Source organism: Mesoplodon densirostris, chromosome 8, assembly GCF_025265405.1.
Source record: "Mesoplodon densirostris isolate mMesDen1 chromosome 8, mMesDen1 primary haplotype, whole genome shotgun sequence".
NCBI classification, from domain to species: Eukaryota; Metazoa; Chordata; class Mammalia; order Artiodactyla; family Ziphiidae; genus Mesoplodon; species Mesoplodon densirostris.
The window spans coordinates 7,533,541-7,552,919 of NC_082668.1; the positions used below are offsets into that span (position 1 = coordinate 7,533,541).

Here is a 19,379-nt window from a genome sequence, read left to right on the forward strand (position 1 = left end):
AAGTAGAAAAAGGAAGTTCTGGGATCTAAGTCTAAAGAGCTCTAAAAAGGCAAAAGACATATCATGCATAGAAAAGTTTGGGGATAGAGACTGCCAAGATTGTCTAAATGGAACTAAATTTGTTAACCTTCCAGCAGATAAACGATAACAAAATGTGTACCCCTGAAAAAAATGTTAAGATCAACTTAATATATAACAATATAAAAATTTTACTCAAAATTATTTTGAGGGGTAAAAAATGACTTCAAGTACAACCTAATAGAATATACATTTTCAATTACTACTAATATAACTTACAATATAAATTATACTGTATCCAAGAATTGCTCTAAAACATTAAAATAAATCCTTTATAACCTAAATGATTACAGCAGATTTGTATGTATATAAATTTGGGTGGGGAGTGAGGGTGCCAAAAAAACTTTATAATGAGTTAACTCATTACAGGGTTAAAAAAATAAATATATTTATGTATTATTGATACAACTTAAAATAAATGATAAAGTTGTTCATGGGCAACTCAGAAGATAATATCTAAAGCTCCTTTAATGTCTAAAAATTACATGACTCCAAAGTGACCAGGGCTAAAATGAATGAGGGACACCCACACCCACGTGGCCTTTCTCAGCACTTAAAATCAAAGTCTTCCTCTTTCTATAACATCAGCAATATGACAAAGTTGAGTAGCCAAATATTTTAGTTGACTTTTTAAAAAATCTTAACAGATTAATATGTAAACAAGATGATTTAAAGGTAAACATAATTAAATAATTTACAAATTAATGCCTGAACTAAATATTTCTAACCTATAGTCAACAAATGAGCTTGGGGTTATGAATCCTTAAACTGGAAGCACATATCACGCTGGCATGCTTTTATCTTTTTTCAGGGAAAAGGGTCTAAGATTATTGCCAGGGTCTTAAAGGTGTCTCTGACCTCTAAAAGGTAAAGAAATATAAATTTAAAATATATTTTTTCTATTCAATATGGCAAACATGACAGACTTGTGAGCCAACTACACTACCTGTACAACACATTTTATATTCTCACATCAACAGTTCCTCAAGATGCATAAAAGGTGCTAAGGGCCTCCCTGGTGGCGCAGTGGTTGAGAGTCTGCCTGCCAATGCAGGGGACACGGGTTCGTGCCCCGGTCCGGGAAGATCCCACATGCCGTGGAGCGGCTGGGCCCATGAGCCATGGCCGCTGAGCCTGCGCGTCCGGAGCCTGTGCTCCGCAACGGGAGAGGCCACAACAGTGAGAGGCCCGCGTACCGCAAAAAAAAAAGGTGCTAAAATACAATTGCACTACATATATAAATACTTTCCCCAATGGCAATAAATACTTGGTTGTTTCTGTCTGAATGTACTGTCTAAATAGGACTCTTCTAAAAATAAAATAAAATTAAAATGCAGTATTGGTTTTAATCTGGTGTAATTGAGTGGACTTCCTAAGGAGAAAGAGCAGTAAAAGGGCACCTGTGTGCATGTTTGACTTACAGCCAGAAATGGTGTTTATGGAAAACTTCAGATGGAGCAAAAAGGCACTCAGCCAACAAAATCTACAGCTGTGAAACTTGGAACTTAGAAGCGCCCAAACTCCAAAAGCAAAAGTGGAATTATGGGACAGACTTTGAAGCTTGTTTATGTGCAAATTTTTCTAGCAAGTAACTTTGTATTTCTCTATTCAGATATATATTCTCTGATTAACACTGAAAATATTTTCTAATACCAGAGAAAACAGTGAAAGGGAATCCCATCCAGGTATTGATATTTACCTTTCCCCCCAACTGTAAACAAAACTCAGGGTAACTAGGATGGAGTAGTTTAAATTCTAAATCCAGAGATTTGCAACTTTTCTCCCATCCTAACCCCTGAGGAAGTAACAAATCTGCTCCACTGGTTAATATGGTCCCGAAAACACAGCAGCTCCTGGCTGGGAGAGACTGGAAGAGCTGCTGTATATCAGACTCTGAAAAAGCACCTCATGTGGTCTAAATATGCCCCATATTCCTATAACCTTTATGCTCAGTCGTCTGCTGGTATATACCCAGACACTGCCTGAAATCTCGGGGGAAGATGATCAGTAGTGGGCTTCAATGCAGAACTGGAAAGAGACTAGGCATCTTCTAAAGAAAGCTAAGTACACTGTGTAAGAAAGAGCATTGGAGACCAGGGCTAAAGGTTAAAAAATTGTGAGATTATGTATATACATAGGCAAGACACTGCACGCCAGCTAAAGGTTTTGTTGTCTTCAGGTACAATGTGGTACAATTATGGATTATATACTGGAGTGCTTTAGCCAGAATGAAAAGCAAACAATTTAGGGATACAGAATTGAATTTAATAAAGAATAATGTACCTGATTCTTGGCATCTTGCTTAATCATTATAATTTGGAATAAAAAATAAATCAATCAATGAACAGATATCTAGCAGCATGTATGTTCATTTATAGAAGAATGTTTTAGAGCCATCTCCAACTGAAATCATTAATTCTGTTTAGACGGAGGGCCCATGTATTTTAGGGTGAAGTTGGTTTATCATCTGTGCCAATATCAGTTTAATCTCAGCAAACCGGGCAACTTCAAACAGAAATGAATTTATGTGCTCCGGCTATTATAATGGGAGTGCTATGCTCCTAAGGAGACACTCCAGAACTGGTCTACGACATCCATTCAGTTAGCAATTAGGAATCACTGTTTACAGACCACAGCAGACTTTCAAAGTGTGAAATCCAGGGCTTCCCTGGTGGCGCAGTGGTTCAGAGTCCGCCTGCCGATGCAGGGGATGAGGGTTCGTGTCCCGGTTCAGGAAGATCCCACACGCCACGGAGCAGCTGGGCCCGTGAGCCATGGCCGCTGAGCCTGCGCGTCCGGAGCCTGTGCTCCGCAACGGGAGAGGCCACAACAGTGAGAGGCCCGCGTACCGCAAAAAAAAAAAAAAAAAAAAAAAAAAAAAAAAAAGTGTGAAATCCAGAAACCAGAATACTTCTTCACTTGAGACATTTCTTTCTTGACAATCATCTTGTAAATCATTTCTGTCTGAATATATTATGGAAACAGGCTTCTAATGTTGGTAAAATGCTTTACTATCTTGCTTACTATATAATGTCTATTCAAGACACATGGCAGGTACACTTTCAGTACTCCTTTCTGAAAGGCAGTGTTGCACTATATTTACTCTGTCTTCCCTCTTCTGCCCCCAATCAGTAAACTAGCAATTGATATAAAGTATAATTCCTACCAGAAAATGCAGGGAAGGTGCATCATATCACAAGTCTCTCCTTTATGCTTTTACCTTCTCTAGTTCTGAAGGTCAAAGTTTGCAGTGCTGTGTCTGAACTTGTATTGAAATGTTTGGCATTAATAAAACAAAGAAGGAATTAATGTATTTTTTAATTGTGGGGGGAGGAGAAGGAATCTACAAAGGCGGATTTCACTTTCTAAGCAGCATTATATTGGTCTAGATTAATAATTTTCCCAGCAGGCCTTGCATGATTTTACTATGAACAATCGCAGCCTTTGTATCTCAGATCCCCTTACATGTGACATTTGATCAAAGTTTTAAAATCAGCAGCTAATGGAGGTGGAGAAAAGTCCTGCTCAGTAGGGCATTATACAAAGCTATCCCACAGCTCATTTTGAGGTTGCTACAAGCTGGATCACAGACGTTTTCCAGCTAAACATTATTTAGACGTTAAGTTAAAGTTTCTGTACCCTGAACACTATATTTATTGCATGTCATCATACTTCTCCTGAGGGAAACATCCCCTAAACATCACTAAAGCAGGACTTAAGAACATTCTTCAGTTCTTTCACACAGGTGTGTTTTTTAGAGATAAGTGTAAGGAACCAAACAATTAAATGTATTCTTATTCAAGGTTTCTGTACATAGCCTTAAAAAATAAAAATAGGGGCTTCCCTGGTGGCGCAGTGGTTGGGAGTCCGCCTGCCGATGCAGGGGACACGGGTTCGTGTCCCGGTCCGGAGGGATCCCGCATGCCGCGGACTGGCTGGGCCCGTGGGCCATGGCTGCTGGGCCTGCGCGTCCGGAGCCTGTGCTCCGCGGCGGGAGAGGCCACAGCAGTGAGAGGCCCGCGTACCGCAAAAATAAATAAATAAATAAATAAATAAAAATAAAAATAAAAAAGTCTGCCTCCTTGCTCCCCCAAAAAAGATTTCAGGTAACTAAATTACCTCTATTACTAGTTCTAGAATTAGTGGTAGTCATTCTGATGAGATGGGATATGAAAAGAAAACTAGTAAAATCAATTCATTAATTTCTACCTAAAAGTCCTCATCCAAGGAAATATTCCCAAAAGACATGGAGGAAAAAAAGATTAGTAAAGGAAATATCTCACACTTAAACATGCTATATAAGGAAAGATGGCTGAAAGGAAATCTTGCAGGGAATTTTATCCCTTTGAACTTTTAAATAAACTCTTAAGTAAGATTATGCAAACTTACTAAAAGACCAGTCCTGATTAGAGAGAAAAAATGCACCCCTTCTCCAAGTCAGTTCTGGAGGCTTTCTCCAGAGTTGTTAAGGTCTGTGATGGGTAAAGAAAGACCTCCTAACAAACCAGCATTCTTTTCCACAGGATCAGAGCTAACTGGCCCCCCGCAGACTAAGTGACCAATCACATCAACTTCAGCTGAAACCAGCCCCCACGACATTATAAACAGAGCAATGTGAACCGTAAACCCAGTCCAAGAAGAGAACCTACAAGCTGGACTTGTAGATTAAAATTACCTCACCAAAAAGACAGGCTTTGAAAGCTTCCTCCAGACCTACCCGTGTATAAAGCTGGCCCAGCAAAAGAACTGGTGAGTACATGAGAAAATATTCAATCTTATTTCTTTCCTTAAGGAGAACAGAGAAAAAAACTGACTGACAAATAGGGATGGAGCTAGATATTGCCAATAGAGTTTTAAAACAAAGACATTACCTACAGAGTCATACATTAAGGTTCTTTATTCTTTTTCCTTAAACTTTGGAAATACAATAATAGTCCTCTTGAAAGCATTATTGGAAATTTTCTTCTTAATTGTTTTAGTAAATGTATACTAATTCTCCATTATAATATAGAAATGGGAAGAGAAAGACACTGGAAAAAATTCAGTGGCTTTTTAAAAAATGTATCTTTTTTTTTTGGAAGGGATTAAAGAAACCCAAAATGAGCAAAAAAAAGACACCCCCCCCAAAAAAATCATTTTTACTTTTTTAAGCCATAGGAAAAATGATGAGTGTCCTAATTTCTTTTTAAGCATGAAATTATTGCTGAAATTAGGTGCTTCTACAAATAAGAAATTAAAATATAAAAGAATCTCTGAGCTTATATAATAGAATTATAACTCATACTATTTGCCCTAATTATGGAGGGCAGGAGAGATGATTATGACTCTCTCCACAGTCTTAAACTGTTTACACCAGAAGTGAACAAATACACAGTAATACTGTACTCATTTAACATTTGTAGTTATTATAACTTATATCTTAACTGTTTAATATGAACTATACTACTACATTACAACATGACAATAAAAGACATAATTCTGAGTGCTACAACCTAATGAGTAAAATGAATCCATTATTTTGATGATCAATGAAGCATCCAAACTATCATTTTTATAAAGTACTATTTTTTCCATCAAACGGTTTATAAATGGGCAAATATTTTATAGCCCACAGAGAGATACAAGCAAACCATCCCAATTCTACTTTCTACTGGGATCAATTTACAAGAATCATATAAATACAGACTAGGAAAAACACATTGAAAAAGCACTTGTGTACCTGTAGAGATATGAAAATAACCTGGAAATATAATAATATAAACATAATGTCTGTCCATCAGACACTTTTAAATTTGATGGAAAGAAAATCTACATACATTGGGCAACAATAATTTAATGTTTTAAATGCCATACAAGCATATATAAAATTATATAGAAAAAAATCACACAGGAAACCTGTATCAGTGGAGGGAAATGGTAATGAGTTTACAAACATGTAGGATTTTAAAGGATCATGTTATTTAATTTCTTCTTTTCTTTCTCTTTTTGATATAAGGAAGCCCGGCCAAGGGGATTGGGTAGCTCACCCAAACTGACACAGCTATGTAACCAACAGAGCCAGAACCGGGTCAGCTAGATTTCCCACCCTGTCCTCGTTATGCTAAACCACACTGACTACATGAGTGCAAAGAATGGAGTTATTCAGGGTAATCTGTTACATGGAGATTGAAATCTTACCTCTCTCAACTATTCCACTTTCCAACACCATCTAAACAAGATTTAGGAAGGTTTTATATATAAAAAGGATAATGCTTCACTGTTTTGATATTAGCCTTCTGACTGCCCTGTTCACAGGTTTTTTCGTGTATTTACTTAGTTGCAAGAGAAAAAGAACTGTAAAAGCCTAGAGCAAGAGTACTACAAAAGCTATAGGTAAGAAGTTACAATCCTGAAAAGGCCCAAATGAAAATAACCAATTTTGTTAGTTATAGTATGTATACAAAGGCTGTCTCCTCAGGTAATGAATTTTAGAACTTAATGAAGCAAGCTGAGAATCAAGAAGAATCATGGACCTTTCCGCCCACAAATTACTATGATACAATAAGCAATCAGTGGTTCCATAAGTGGAACAGCACTAGTGTACAGCTTCATCATGGGCATTTTCACATAGGCAGGAAGCAAGAAACAATAAAGGTCAAAGCCATGGACAATGCAAAACCACACAGTGGTTCACAAACTTACTGAAGGCAGCCAGCTTCCCTTTATTGCTATACCCTTCTTCAAGTGTCAAAATGTCTTTTCTTTTATAAAATTATGATGAAAGTATTATATTTTTAAAATTATTTTCTCACCTGGCAAAATACAAATTTGGCAATGCTTTATAAGAACTCTCCTCTCCACCTTTTGTTTTAACTCTGTTGGTCTATAGGATCTAAGACTAGACTATGTACAATAATTCTGATTGTACTAATCTTCAAATCTTGCAAGATGTCTTCCTTAACTGAAAATATCCTTCTTGCCTACAAATCAAAGGTCTTAGCCTAAGCATTTCTGAAGAACAAATATTCTGTAGGGGCTCTTGGACAAAACTAGTCAAATGTAACGTGTTATTCACAAAAGCTAACTAGGGTCAAAATGTCTATTTTTGAGGCAATATAGCACTGACTCTGGACTACGGACTGAGCAGGAACTGACCACCACTTACTACCTTTGTGACCTCAGGAAACTCACTGTGGCTCAGTTTCATTATCTATAAAATGGGCATGAATAATGGTACTTATTACTAGGAAAGTTAAGAAACATTATTAATACCAGTAAAGCAACTAATAGCTCAAAGAGGTTACTCTGTGCCAGGCATTGCTATTGGCTTCACATGAGTCAATACATGTGAAGTGCTTGGTATGATTCCTGGCACATAATAAATAATATATATTAGCCAATATTATTAATCATTATTGACATAAAAATCATGCATAAAATTAACAATGATTTAAAATGGATATTTGAGACATTTCTGCGGACAGGAGAGTTCTAAAGGTGCTAAAAATCAGGCTGTCAAAGACTATTTTGTGAATGCAGTACCAGTCATCTTGGGAAAGACTTTTTATCTCACCAAACTCTAAATAGACAGCTTCTTGTAGTTAAAAAAAAAAAAATTAATCAACTGTTAAGTTAGTCAGACTTGCAAAATAATCCATACACCTTGTGAAAACTTCTTTTATCTGCCTGATCCTCAGTGATCTCATCTGAAAAATAGGATAAGAATGTCTATCTTTAAAAAAAAAAGGGGGGGCTTCCCTGGTGGCACAGTGGTTGCGAGTCCGCCTGCCGATGCAGGGGACACGGGTTCATGCCCCAGTCCAGGAAGATCCCACATGCCGCAGAGCAGCTGGGCCCGTAAGCCATGGCCGCTGAGCCTGCGCTCTGCAACGGGAGAGGTCACAACAGTGAGAGGCCCATGTATCGCAAAAAAAAAAAAAAAAAAAAAAAAAGAATGTCTATCTTGCTGAGATACCAAAGAATTAGAGACAATGCAGTAATGAAAGCACCTAGCACAATGCCTATGAATATTTTGTTGCTATTATTATAATTTCCAAAAAGGCAGAGATCAGGTCTTCTAAAACATCAAAAAATCTAGCAAAATGAGTAATTAAATAGCTGTACCAAGAAAAAAAAAACTAAATAAAATGATAATGACAACTTGTTAGGATAATAAATTATAAAACATTAATGCCCTAAGATTAAAAAAAAAAATTTAACATGAAATAGAAATGACCATCTAATCTAAATAAAGTTAACAAATCAACCCAGTGTTCCATCAGCAACTCATATGTGAAGAAAATATAAGAGAATGTCTCTAACATCACCAATAAATGTTAAATCAGCCTTAGGACAAAAGGGAAAGTATATACCCAGCTGGCCAATGCCCAATTCCAACAACACAGGAAGCCAGTCTCCAAAGCCCCAAAGTCCCTAGACATAGGAGGGTCCATCCAGCAAACTCAAGCAAAGTATCATTGTCATTCAAAAGGTAGGAAGGTGATATGCAACACCTCCAAGGGCATCTACTTCTGAAGGAGGAAGCATCGAAAAGAGTCATGTATAAACTCGTAGTACTGGATTGTGGCAAAGAAGAAAGGCAGATTCAAGGGAAGCAAAGTTGCATTTCCCATTCTGTTTCTGCTTGCCTCTGCATAAGTCTTTGACACCTTTGTCATATGCAAGGATGGTCACATGGAAAGCGCACATTAGATTTCGACTCACCACACAGAGAAAAGAAGAAACACAGATGAAAACCGTTTATAGCTAAAAACTAACTTTACTAATGTTTCTAAAATTGACATTTAATGTCTTAATGATTATTTTGGTTCATTAAACTCGAAGCTTTTTCTTCTGGTTCATTTACTTCTTTTTTTTCTTTTTTAAGGCATTGCCTTTTTTTAAAAAAAATTATTTATTTACTTATTTGGCTGCATGAGGTCTTAGTTGTGGCATGCAGGATCTTTAGTTGCAACACGTGGAATCTTTAGTTGCGGCAAGTGAACTCTTTCAGTTGTGGCATGTGGGGTCTGGCCCTCTGCATTGGCAGCCACTGGAATCTTAGCCACTGGACCACCAGGGAAGTACCTGGCTCGTTTACTTTCAAAATTAATATTACCTTGGAATCTTTACCTGGAATTTCTTATTTTGCCAAGAAAATAATTTTCTCTCTACCCCACAATCTAATCAGCATCTAGAATATTCAGAAGGGCAGCAATCCATGAGCCACAGAAGGAAAGACTCCATGAAAATGACCACAAAGTAACAAAAACAAATAAAACCTAATCACAGAACTTTCAATAGGCTAATTATAAAGCATACAACGGAACTATGGATCTCTAAAAGCTTACTCTTATCCTAGCAATAAGTGTGGCTTCAAAACATTTTCAGACAGTTCAACACTACACTTCTAAATGATTTCTATTTATTTAAACAGAGGAACACATATTTAACGTTCCTTTTCATTATGAATTATTCATAGTTATAAATTATTAATTATGGAAAGTTGTTACACATAATGTTTAGTCAAATCAATACATACTTGAAGCCTCGACTTGTGCAAGAAAGATACAAGAGTGTCAAAAAGGACATGAATCGTAATCCCAACCCTTGGGGATTTGTTAAAATGCCAAACAATATTTTAACAGTCATTAAAGGAACCAATAAGAGATATCCTAAGGCAATCCATGATTAGCTATCAAATGAATAACTTACGTCAGTAAATGCTCCCTTATGTAAAGAGAAAAGAGAAAGAGCTATCAGACTGGGAAAGCCTGCCCAGCAGTCAGGGAAGCATTCCAAAAAAATTACAAAACAAAGTCTCAGAATTTATTAATATTACCTGAAAAACCGTTAAGAGTTTACTAATTTACTCTTGATTTCAGAGAATTACAGCCTGAGATGGATGGCAGTAATTGCAAAGTTATTGCTCCTCTCCTAACTCAGAGATACCGGAGGATGGTCACCAAGGATGGCCATAGCACACTTCAAATGGATGGCGCTCAAAGAGGTCTTGCATATCTTCGAGACGCTTGGGGAATCCTAATGGACATGCGCTGGCGCTGGATGATGTTGGTTTTTTCTGCTTCTTTTGTTATCCACTGGCTTGTCTTTGCAGTGCTCTGGTATGTTCTAGCTGAGATGAATGGTGATCTGGAACTAGATCATGATGCCCCACCTGAAAACCACACTATCTGTGTCAAGTACATCACCAGTTTCACAGCTGCATTCTCCTTCTCCCTGGAGACACAACTCACAATTGGTTATGGTACCATGTTCCCCAGTGGTGACTGTCCTAGTGCAATCGCCCTACTTGCCATACAAATGCTCCTAGGCCTCATGCTAGAGGCCTTCATCACAGGTAATTGTTTTTTGTATTTTGTTTGTTTTATTTTTGGCTGCGGTGGGTCTTCATTGCTGCGTGCGGGCTTTCTCTAGTTGCAGCGAGCGGGGGCTACTCTTCATTGCGTTGCACGGGCTTCTCATTGAGGTGGCTTCTCTTGTCGCGGAGCACAGGGTCTAGGCACACAGGCTTCAGTAGTTGTGGCACGTGGGCCCTAGAGAGCACAGGCTTCAGCAGTTGCGGCACACAGGCTTCAGTAGTTGTGGCACGCGGGCTCTAGAGTACAGGCTCAGTAGTTGTGGCACACGGGCTCAGCTGTTCCGTGGCATGTGGGATCTTCCCGGTACAGGGATCGAACCCATGTCCCCTGCATTGGCAGGCCGATTCTTAACCACTGCGTCACCAGGGAAGTCCCCACAGGTAACTGTTTTTGTTCTTAAAAAAAAAAAAAAATGTACGAATGTTTTGGAATGGGTATAGTCAGTTATAAGCAACTGTACTACAGAATAATTTATTTGCATTATTGGCAGGTAATGCCTGAGACTGAAAGGAAGAGCCTAGGGTCAAACAATAGGAGAAATTTTAAGAAACCTCTCTCTATACTTAAATTTTACATATTGAAATTTCTTAAGAAAAAAGGGATCATTATGCTACCAGCCAAAAAAATATTAACAAAAAATCTAAAAGGAGTTTTTCAGAGAAGCTAAATATTTTGTTAAATAAGTGAATAAATATGTTCAATGCATATTTTGACACTCATTTTACCTAACAGAGGAATTTGATTTTTTTTTTAACCTTTACTGGGCTAGAATTTTCTCCTCTGAGTTCATCTTTTCAACATTTACTCATTACTAATGAGCCCAGAGCACCGTAGTCAGCATTGCAGATGAGAGAACAAGTATACATATCCTGAGCATGTACTGGAAATAGGCCACAATGATTATGGTATTTTGCGTATAAAACTGGCAACACATGATACTCTTTGCTCTAATAAAGTAGGGCTAGTGATATATACAATTAAAAAATAAAAAACAAAACAAAGAGAAAACCTTGTTTTAACACACTATGGGCGATATTAACAGTGGTCTGGAATAAAGGTCCCAGTGTGCTACCAACTGGCTTTTACAACCTGTAGCAAATCACTTAATTTTTACAAGAAGAGTTCTTACACTGGGCCATTCGATAAAATTTAGAGAATATGTGAACTTAGACAGGAAGAACTTGCATCTTTTTTTTCTTTTACACTAACCTCTAACTGAAATTTGGTATTTCCTTTGATTATAAATGTAGGCAACAAAAAACAAAAGCATCGGCAATACCCGTAACTTTGTTACAAACAGAAATCCCAGGTATTTTCATATCATACTATAATACTTCAAAATTACAGTACTAAACCTCCACTGTATTTTTTTATTTAATGCATTAAAAAAGCACATATAGTACACATTATAATTTTTTAAATGTTCAACTGGATTTCAGTGTATTTGGTTTCCTTTTTATATACTTTATTTTAATGCGTTTAAAGCATAATTCTAATAAAAGGTCCATAGACCTCACCAGCCTGCCAACATCTGTGGCACAAAAGTAGTTAAGAAACCCTGATCTACCTGCTGGGGGGCACATGGAGGATGCACTTGAAGGGTACACTGAAAACCACCTTAGAGACAGAGCCTTCTTAAAAGAAAAAAGGTTTGTATAAATTTCAAAGTTAAAAATTCTTCAATGGGGCCTCCCTGGTGGCGCAGTGGTTGAGAGTCCGCCTGCCGATGCAGGAGATACGGGTTCGTGCCCCGGTCTGGGAGGATCCCATATGCCGCGGAGCGGCTGGGCCCGTGAGCCATGGCCGCTGGGCCTGCGCATCCGGAGCCTGTGCTCCGCAACCGGAGAGGCCACAACAGTGAGAGGCCCGCATACCGCAAAAAGAAAAAAAAAAAAAAAAAATTCTTCAATGGCACTTGTTCTACAGGTCCCCTCCCTACCACAAATCATTCTACTATGAATCTAACCTCTATTTACACTTGAAGTAATCTGGTTGCAACTAAATTGCATTTATTTTCTGTTACATTATTTTTAAAGCAGGGGCAGGAATACAGGAAATGACCACTCCTCCACTTCATAACAAACTAAAGTTTTACATTTCTATGTAACAAAATGAATTTTGCTTACCCATTCTGAAATCGCAGTTTTACAATAAAGAATGTATGTACCGTTTTGCAAAATCCTTCAGGCTAACGAGAAATTAACAAGTTCAATTCCTGACTCATTTCGAAGGCATGGCACCCAGAAATGTAGAAACATTTGCAAGATCCTTCTCATTCAGAAAAGGTATTGATATTTAAACTGTTCATTCTAAAAAAAATTCAATGGTTTCTAATTTAGGTGCCTTTGTGGCGAAGATCGCCCGGCCAAAAAATCGAGCTTTCTCAATTCGCTTTACTGACTTAGCAGTAGTAGCTCACATAGATGGTAAACCTAATCTTATTTTCCAAGTGGCCAACACTCGACCTAGCCCTCTAACCAGTGTTCGGGTCTCAGCTGTACTCTATCAGGAAAGAGAAAACGGCGAACTCCACCAGACCAGTGTGGACTTCCACCTTGACGGCATCAGTTCTGAGGAATGCCCATTCTTTATCTTTCCACTAACCTACTATCACTCCATTATACCACCGAGTCCCCTGGCTACTCTGCTCCAGCATGAAAATCCTCCCCACTTTGAATTAGTTGTGTTCCTTTCAGCAATGCAGGAAGGCACTGGAGAAATATGCCAAAGGAGGACATCCTACCTACCCTCCGAGATCATGTTACATCACTGTTTTGCATCTCTGCTGACCCGAGGTTCCAAAGGTGAATATCAAATCAAGATGGAGAATTTTGATAAGACTATTCCTGAACTTCCAACGCCTCTGGTCTCCAAGAGCCCAAACAGGACTGACCTGGACATCCATATCAATGGACAAAGCATCGACACTTTTCAGATCTCTGAAACAGGACTGACAGAGTAAGAAATATCCATAGCGCCCTATTTTTTTAATGTATTAAATATACTCAGCCAGTTATGCACCTATTTTTCCTTCATCATATCTCACGTTTTCTTTTTTCCAATGCTGATTACATCTTTCTGATTACATCATGGTGATCAAGCCTCTGCCCATAAAAAAAATGGCTAGCAATACACATTGTGGAAATATAACATTAAACAAAGTTTGTATCTGTGGTTCTCTGCTGAAATCAATGCATCTGAATGTAACAGATATTTACAATAACAGAAATGCTGTTGGTGAGTTTGTATGGATGTGGTATGATACCAGTAATGAAGGTAAAATGGACAGTGAAGTTTAACACAGCTGAACGCTAAGAATATCAGCCATAAATTTCTCATTTTCATCTGCAAGTTGAAGCAGCGGCCTAGTTTCAAACCTAGCTCCCTTGGTAGAATGATGATTTCACAATATTTAGTGAACACTCTTTTAAAACTGTTATTTCTTCAAGGCAACAAAGATCAGTCCTTTGGTTCTTTATAAAACAAAACTAGGGTAAATATTACCCCCTTAATTTTTAACAGCTAAGAACAAAAATTCACAAGAAAACAGCGAAGAATAGATTTATACATAACTCTAAAAGCATTTGAGCATGATACCCAAACATATGCACATATTCATACATTTGTGGCAGAAAGTGATCAGAGCAAGTTAAAATAAGCTCTAGGCTGAAGGAAACTGCAGGGTGGTATTTGAGCAAGGGGATGCAAAATTATATCTGCTTTAAAGCTACCATGCATACTAATCAAATAGTGATTTAAAAATTATAACCAACTATTCATCTGAATAACTTCCGACCTAAGTAAAAACATTCCCTTTCTGCTCAGGGTCCATTCAATGGTATAAAAACCTCATAGATGCAAATATATTTACGTTTTTGTAGACATAAAGTTTTAGATATAATTCAACTAGGGGAAAAATCTTCAACAGAAAAAGCAAAAAATAATTAGGCAATGAAGTATTTTCAAACCCAAATTCCTGTTTCAAACTTCAGATAGTTTTTTCTATAAACACAAAATGAGTGTTTATTCACCAGCAGGAGGTTGGACTAGATGAACTCTACTATTTCTTTCCAAATCTAATACTCCATGAAAATTATGCTTTCTCTGCTTTTTTAATTTTGCATATACTAGGATGAACACTTCCACTTACCTCCAGTTTAACTTAAGACTATCCTTTGTAAACTTGTCATTTCAATAAAAAAATCAAACTGTCCTCAAACAGGAACCAAAAAAGTCACCCTATCAGATTTCAAATAGATTTGTTGCTGTTATTCTTTTCTGAAATTTCCCTTACCCAGGTTTATGTGAAAAAAGTGAAAGATTAACCCTCCCTACTGGTGATGACCCACACAGGAATCATCTCTTAAAATAAATACTAGCTAGTAAAGGGAAGCAGTTGTGAAAAGCAGGGCACAGAAGCAAGTCACATTTTTCTACTCCTAGACCAAAAGGAAGAGAAAATAAAGAACTTTGGAGTGGTCTAAGACTAATTATAGCAAAGTATATCAAGGACACAGAAACTTAATCACTGTGAACTTTTGCTGTTTGAAAATCTTAGGCATTCTTAAGTACTAGCTAGACCAACAGGTTTTCCTCCAACCCAAGATTGTTGTAACACATACAGACAGCAGGAATTCTTATTTCTATATAAAGTTAACAAGATTCACCTAAACTGATGAAAATAAGTACTGAAGATTTACATGGTATATTTTTTCCTAAGAGCTCTACATCACTTACATAGAGCAATTCCAACAGTTCAGAGAGGTTGCCTAAAGTCACGCAATTAGGAAGTGAGCAAGACCTGTCTAGGATCTGAGTCTCAATACAGATGCAGTATATTCTCCATTCAAGTCAGAGAAGTGTCTTACTATACTATTTATACATAAACTTTGCATCTGAAAATTAGATATAACTTTCCCTACACACACACACCCCAAAGAGAACTCCGTTGGTATACTAATGCTATTTAATAAATAGACAACTAAGAAATGCAATCAAATACCTCTGTCTAGGAGGCCGAAAGCTTCTGAAAGAACTGTTTGTGATTCTTTTACTTCAAAGAATCACATCCTCTATGTTAAGGATTAAGTTTTCTGCAAAGGCCCCATTATCCTTTCAGGTGAATGGAGTACAGACTAAAAGAGGGGGAAATTTACTGGAAAGTGGGAAAAGCAGCTCTAACTCCTGGCTCTACAGCTCACTTACCTGGGCCACCTGAGAAATCAGTGACGATATCTCGGATACATGATCAGGGAGACCACGTTGGAACTAAGTTAAAAAATGCTTGTGGAAACCAATCCAGATAGCATGACAGTCCCAATAAACTGAAGACAAGTAGATACTAAAAATCATAAGGCCTAGTTTTTTGTTTTTTTGGGGTTTTTTTGCGGTGTGTGGGCCTCTCACTGCTGTGGCCTCTCCCGTTGCAGAGCACAGGCTCCGGACGCACAGGCTCAGCGGCCATGGCTCACGGGCCCAGCCGCTCCGCAGCATGTGGGATCTTCCCGGACCAGGGTACCAACCCGTGTTCCCTGCATCGGCAGGCAGACTCTCAACCACTGAGCCACCAGGGAAGCCCTAAGGCCTACTTTTATATATGTACAAGCCCATATTACCAACTGCCAGCAGCAGCCTAATAACCAAAAATTGCTATGTCTGCTTCAAAGCATTTCACACCAAAATGCACTGAGTTGAACCTTTCGGTATCACCTGGATTTTTTTAAATGATCTTGTACTTCCATCCTCACAGAACCATACCGTAAGATGATCACCAGAACTAATCTCCCCCGTGCATCAATCAATTTCTATTGAATAGGAATTATAATTTGAATATTACAGGCCTTTTCCCACCTCCACATTCTCCCACAGGTATTCACAAGGGTCATGCACAATTCTAACCCACATGCCTCTAATTCCACCCATTTCTCTACACATAAGAAGCAAATATATGATAAGAACCATCTCTAACTTTAAAAAGAACAAATCATTCTGGAACCTTCAGTACTCAAATTATCTTAATTTGATGTCATAGGACGTCTCACAATTGATCAATATGTGTGTCCCAACAAACTAGTTAAGTACTGCTGTTCTTTGAGAGAGTAAGATACAGTATGAGCAATCTTTTTTAATCTACAGTATTTTCAACAAAAGTGGATTACTTATAAAAAGAGAAGCTCAGAATCATTAACACAGTTTATTTAATAACCTGAAGTGAGCAGCTTATTTAAAAAAGCATTCAATAAAAGCCACTACAAAATATTTTCATAGATCTATGTGGACATTGCCCTGAAAAAAAGAAAGATTATACATCAAAAAGACGAGATGAATAAACGACATTCATAGTAAGAACATTCACAGTTTTAGCCTTTGCTCTCTAATACAAAAGCGAACATTCTAGTATTTTCTCTATTTCTTCTCACCTGTGACATACTATCTTCACTGGAAAAGGAGTTAATAGCCTGCTTCCTAACTTGAAATTTCAATTCATAAGATAGCTTTAATAAAGAATATATGTCTTGCAGAGAACACACAGACCTAAAAAGTTAAATCAAGTAAATCCTAACGGTTATATTTATCATCCCTGGTTTCATGCAATAAAGCCCTCAAATAACCATGGAACTCTAAATGCAAGCAATGCTACAACCCCATCTACTGGAGAGATGCAAGTAATTGAGTCAATTTTTAATAAATGTATCCTTATGTGTGAGCCTTGTTAAGAACCAATATCATGGAAATCCAGATAAAAATACTTCAAAACAGTAAGAAAGTCTTACCTACATCTTTTCGCCCTGGTTTTTCAAAACGTCTATCACCCCTAGAAAAGGTAAAAATAAGTTTCAAACAAATCTTGAGAGTAATACATAGATTTCCCATCTATGACACCCATTTTCCTATCTTTCTTAATAGCATTTCTTTCTTTTTCAAATTATAAAACAAATACACTGTTATTGCTTAACCTTTGGAAAATACAGAAAAGCACAAAGATGAAAACAAAAATATCCACCATCTCACCTACCAAAAGCTAGCTTCTATAGACCCAGAAATGTTATTTTTTTAATTAGATACATGTTTTATTTTAGGTATCTGCTGTACAGAGCTTTATATACTGCTTTTAGAATGTGTTTTTACATATCACTAGACATTTTCAAAATTATCCTAACTTTAATGGTTATATACTATTCTACTGTGTGGATACACTATTATATAAGAAACCACACTGATATTAAGCTGTTTGGTTTATTTCGCATTATTTTATATTATAAATATTATCACAGTGGACATCTTTGTACATGTATCTCTGTGCAACTGCCTTTGCTCATCTTGAAAGACTTCATATAAAGTCACAAACAATATAGAGAAGATGCTTTGATTAACAGCAACAAACAGTAAAATGAAGATGCTTCCCACTGAGCACTAATCAAACAGCAAATCTAATTAACTATTAAATATCCATGCTGGCACTAAAATATGAATGTATTTATCTAGAATGCTTCTTCCTTTAAATAAGGATCACTTAAACATTTCTAACATAATTGATATTCAATTAACAGCATTTTTTGAAAAATGAAACCTTCTAACTCTACAAACGGCCTTCTCCTCTGCAGAAAGCGTAAAAGAAATGTTTTTTACACCAAGAAGTCTTTATACCAAGATGTGGATCCTTTTAGTTACCTTTCCTCCCAGCTCTGCGACCTATGCATTTCCCTGCCACCTCCTCGACCAAACACACCCTCTACTTCATCAAAGCTTCTTTGGTAGAAACCACATTCACCTCTGCCTCTGCCTGAAAATAAGAAAACAGAAAAAATGACAGTCAGATGTCAACATCTGGCACAAGTTCAACGCCAAACATTAATCTCTGAAGTTCTGTCTATATACAAAGTAGGATGTCTACATTTAAATATTTAGCAAGGCCCACTGAATCTTTACCAGTGAGACCAATGACAGCACTGAAGCAGCTAGACCACAGGAGGATAAAAAAACAAGTTAGAAAACTGTGTAAGAGTCCCAGTTCCAGTCCTGAACAAGAAATAGTATCAACATTAAGCTCCTTAATAAAAAATTCAATTGTGAAATTCTAAGATCAGTAAACCATTACTACAAATCAAGCCTTTTATTGTATTATTTTCAACAAAAATGGAAGATGTGGAGAGTTTGAGAAGAGAGCAGATAAAGTACAAAAGGCAAGCACAAATGTCAAATTAATTTCTTTAACTCCAGAGAAAGGATAATTTAATTGGGTCAACTCTAAACTAACAATTTTGTGAACTAACTCCTTAAAGGATATTCCACAGCAACCAAAGGTACTCTTTCCTGTTTGCTCATATCTTGAAGAAAAATATCAGGCAGCACTAAATATTCGAACTGCACAGCTGGTAAGAATGTGTGGACGTAGGAATTTAGAAACTCCAGTAGCTCAAGTGTACACTGGCCTTTACTGAAAGCAATTTGATTAATCTATCAAAATTTGACTCAACAATTCTAACTAGAATTTATCCTAATAGAAATACTCGAACAAATATGCAAATACATATATACGAAGATGTTCACTGCAATTTTTAAAAAAACAGAACTTAATCAGTAAAGAATTGGCTAAATAAATTCTGATAAAACAATTCAGTAGAACACCAGGAAGCCACAGAAGATAAAGTACTGACATTAAAAGAAATCTACATTATTCTGCTGAATGACAGAAGTATGCCAAAGAACAATACATATAAAAAAGATTCCATGTATATAAATGATATGGCTGCATACTTAGGGTCAGGAATGATATAAATCCAAATGTTGCATGTGGGGGCAGAAGGCAGTATGCACTTTCAGCTTTATACTTTCTGTATAGTGTGAGGATTTCCCAACTAACCTGTGTGTTGGATACACCATTTGCATCCAACACACAGGTAAGAAAACTGGAGGGCAGGGAGGTGCCTAGGGATGTAT

At 37.2% G+C, this 19,379-nt stretch overlaps 2 protein-coding genes across 4 annotated transcripts in view; one reads left to right on the forward strand and one right to left on the reverse strand.

The window, feature by feature from the left end:
- The window catches only part of GIGYF2 (GRB10 interacting GYF protein 2), a 132,347-nt gene that overhangs the window by 67,126 nt on the left and 45,842 nt on the right, over positions 1-19,379 (reverse strand). For both annotated transcript variants that reach the window (XM_060105989.1, XM_060105990.1), the window contains 2 exons: positions 18,111-18,222; positions 17,213-17,253 (listed from right to left, as the gene is read on the reverse strand). In XM_060105989.1, coding sequence (XP_059961972.1) covers positions 17,213-17,253; positions 18,111-18,222 — 153 coding nt within the window. The remainder of the gene's footprint in view (positions 1-17,212; positions 17,254-18,110; positions 18,223-19,379) is intronic.
- Positions 9,958-13,401, forward strand: KCNJ13 (potassium inwardly rectifying channel subfamily J member 13). Of its 2 annotated transcripts, none has more exons than XM_060105991.1 (2): positions 9,958-10,417; positions 12,779-13,401. In XM_060105991.1, exons 1-2 carry the CDS (start codon positions 9,958-9,960, stop codon positions 13,399-13,401), a joined length of 1,083 nt encoding a protein of 360 aa, XP_059961974.1. The 2 variants fall into 2 exon arrangements, with proteins under 2 accessions (XP_059961974.1, XP_059961975.1); XM_060105992.1 differs by having other exon boundaries at positions 9,958-10,181; positions 12,779-12,839.

Bases quoted from the DNA above. Each gene is read 5' to 3' on its own strand.
- KCNJ13 (XM_060105991.1), top strand. From the start codon at position 9,958: ATGGATGGCAGTAATTGCAAAGTTATTGCTCCTCTCCTAACTCAGAGA. The intron at 10,418-12,778 runs GTAATTGTTTTT...TTTCTAATTTAG, and splicing joins GCTAGAGGCCTTCATCACAG to GTGCCTTTGTGGCGAAGATC.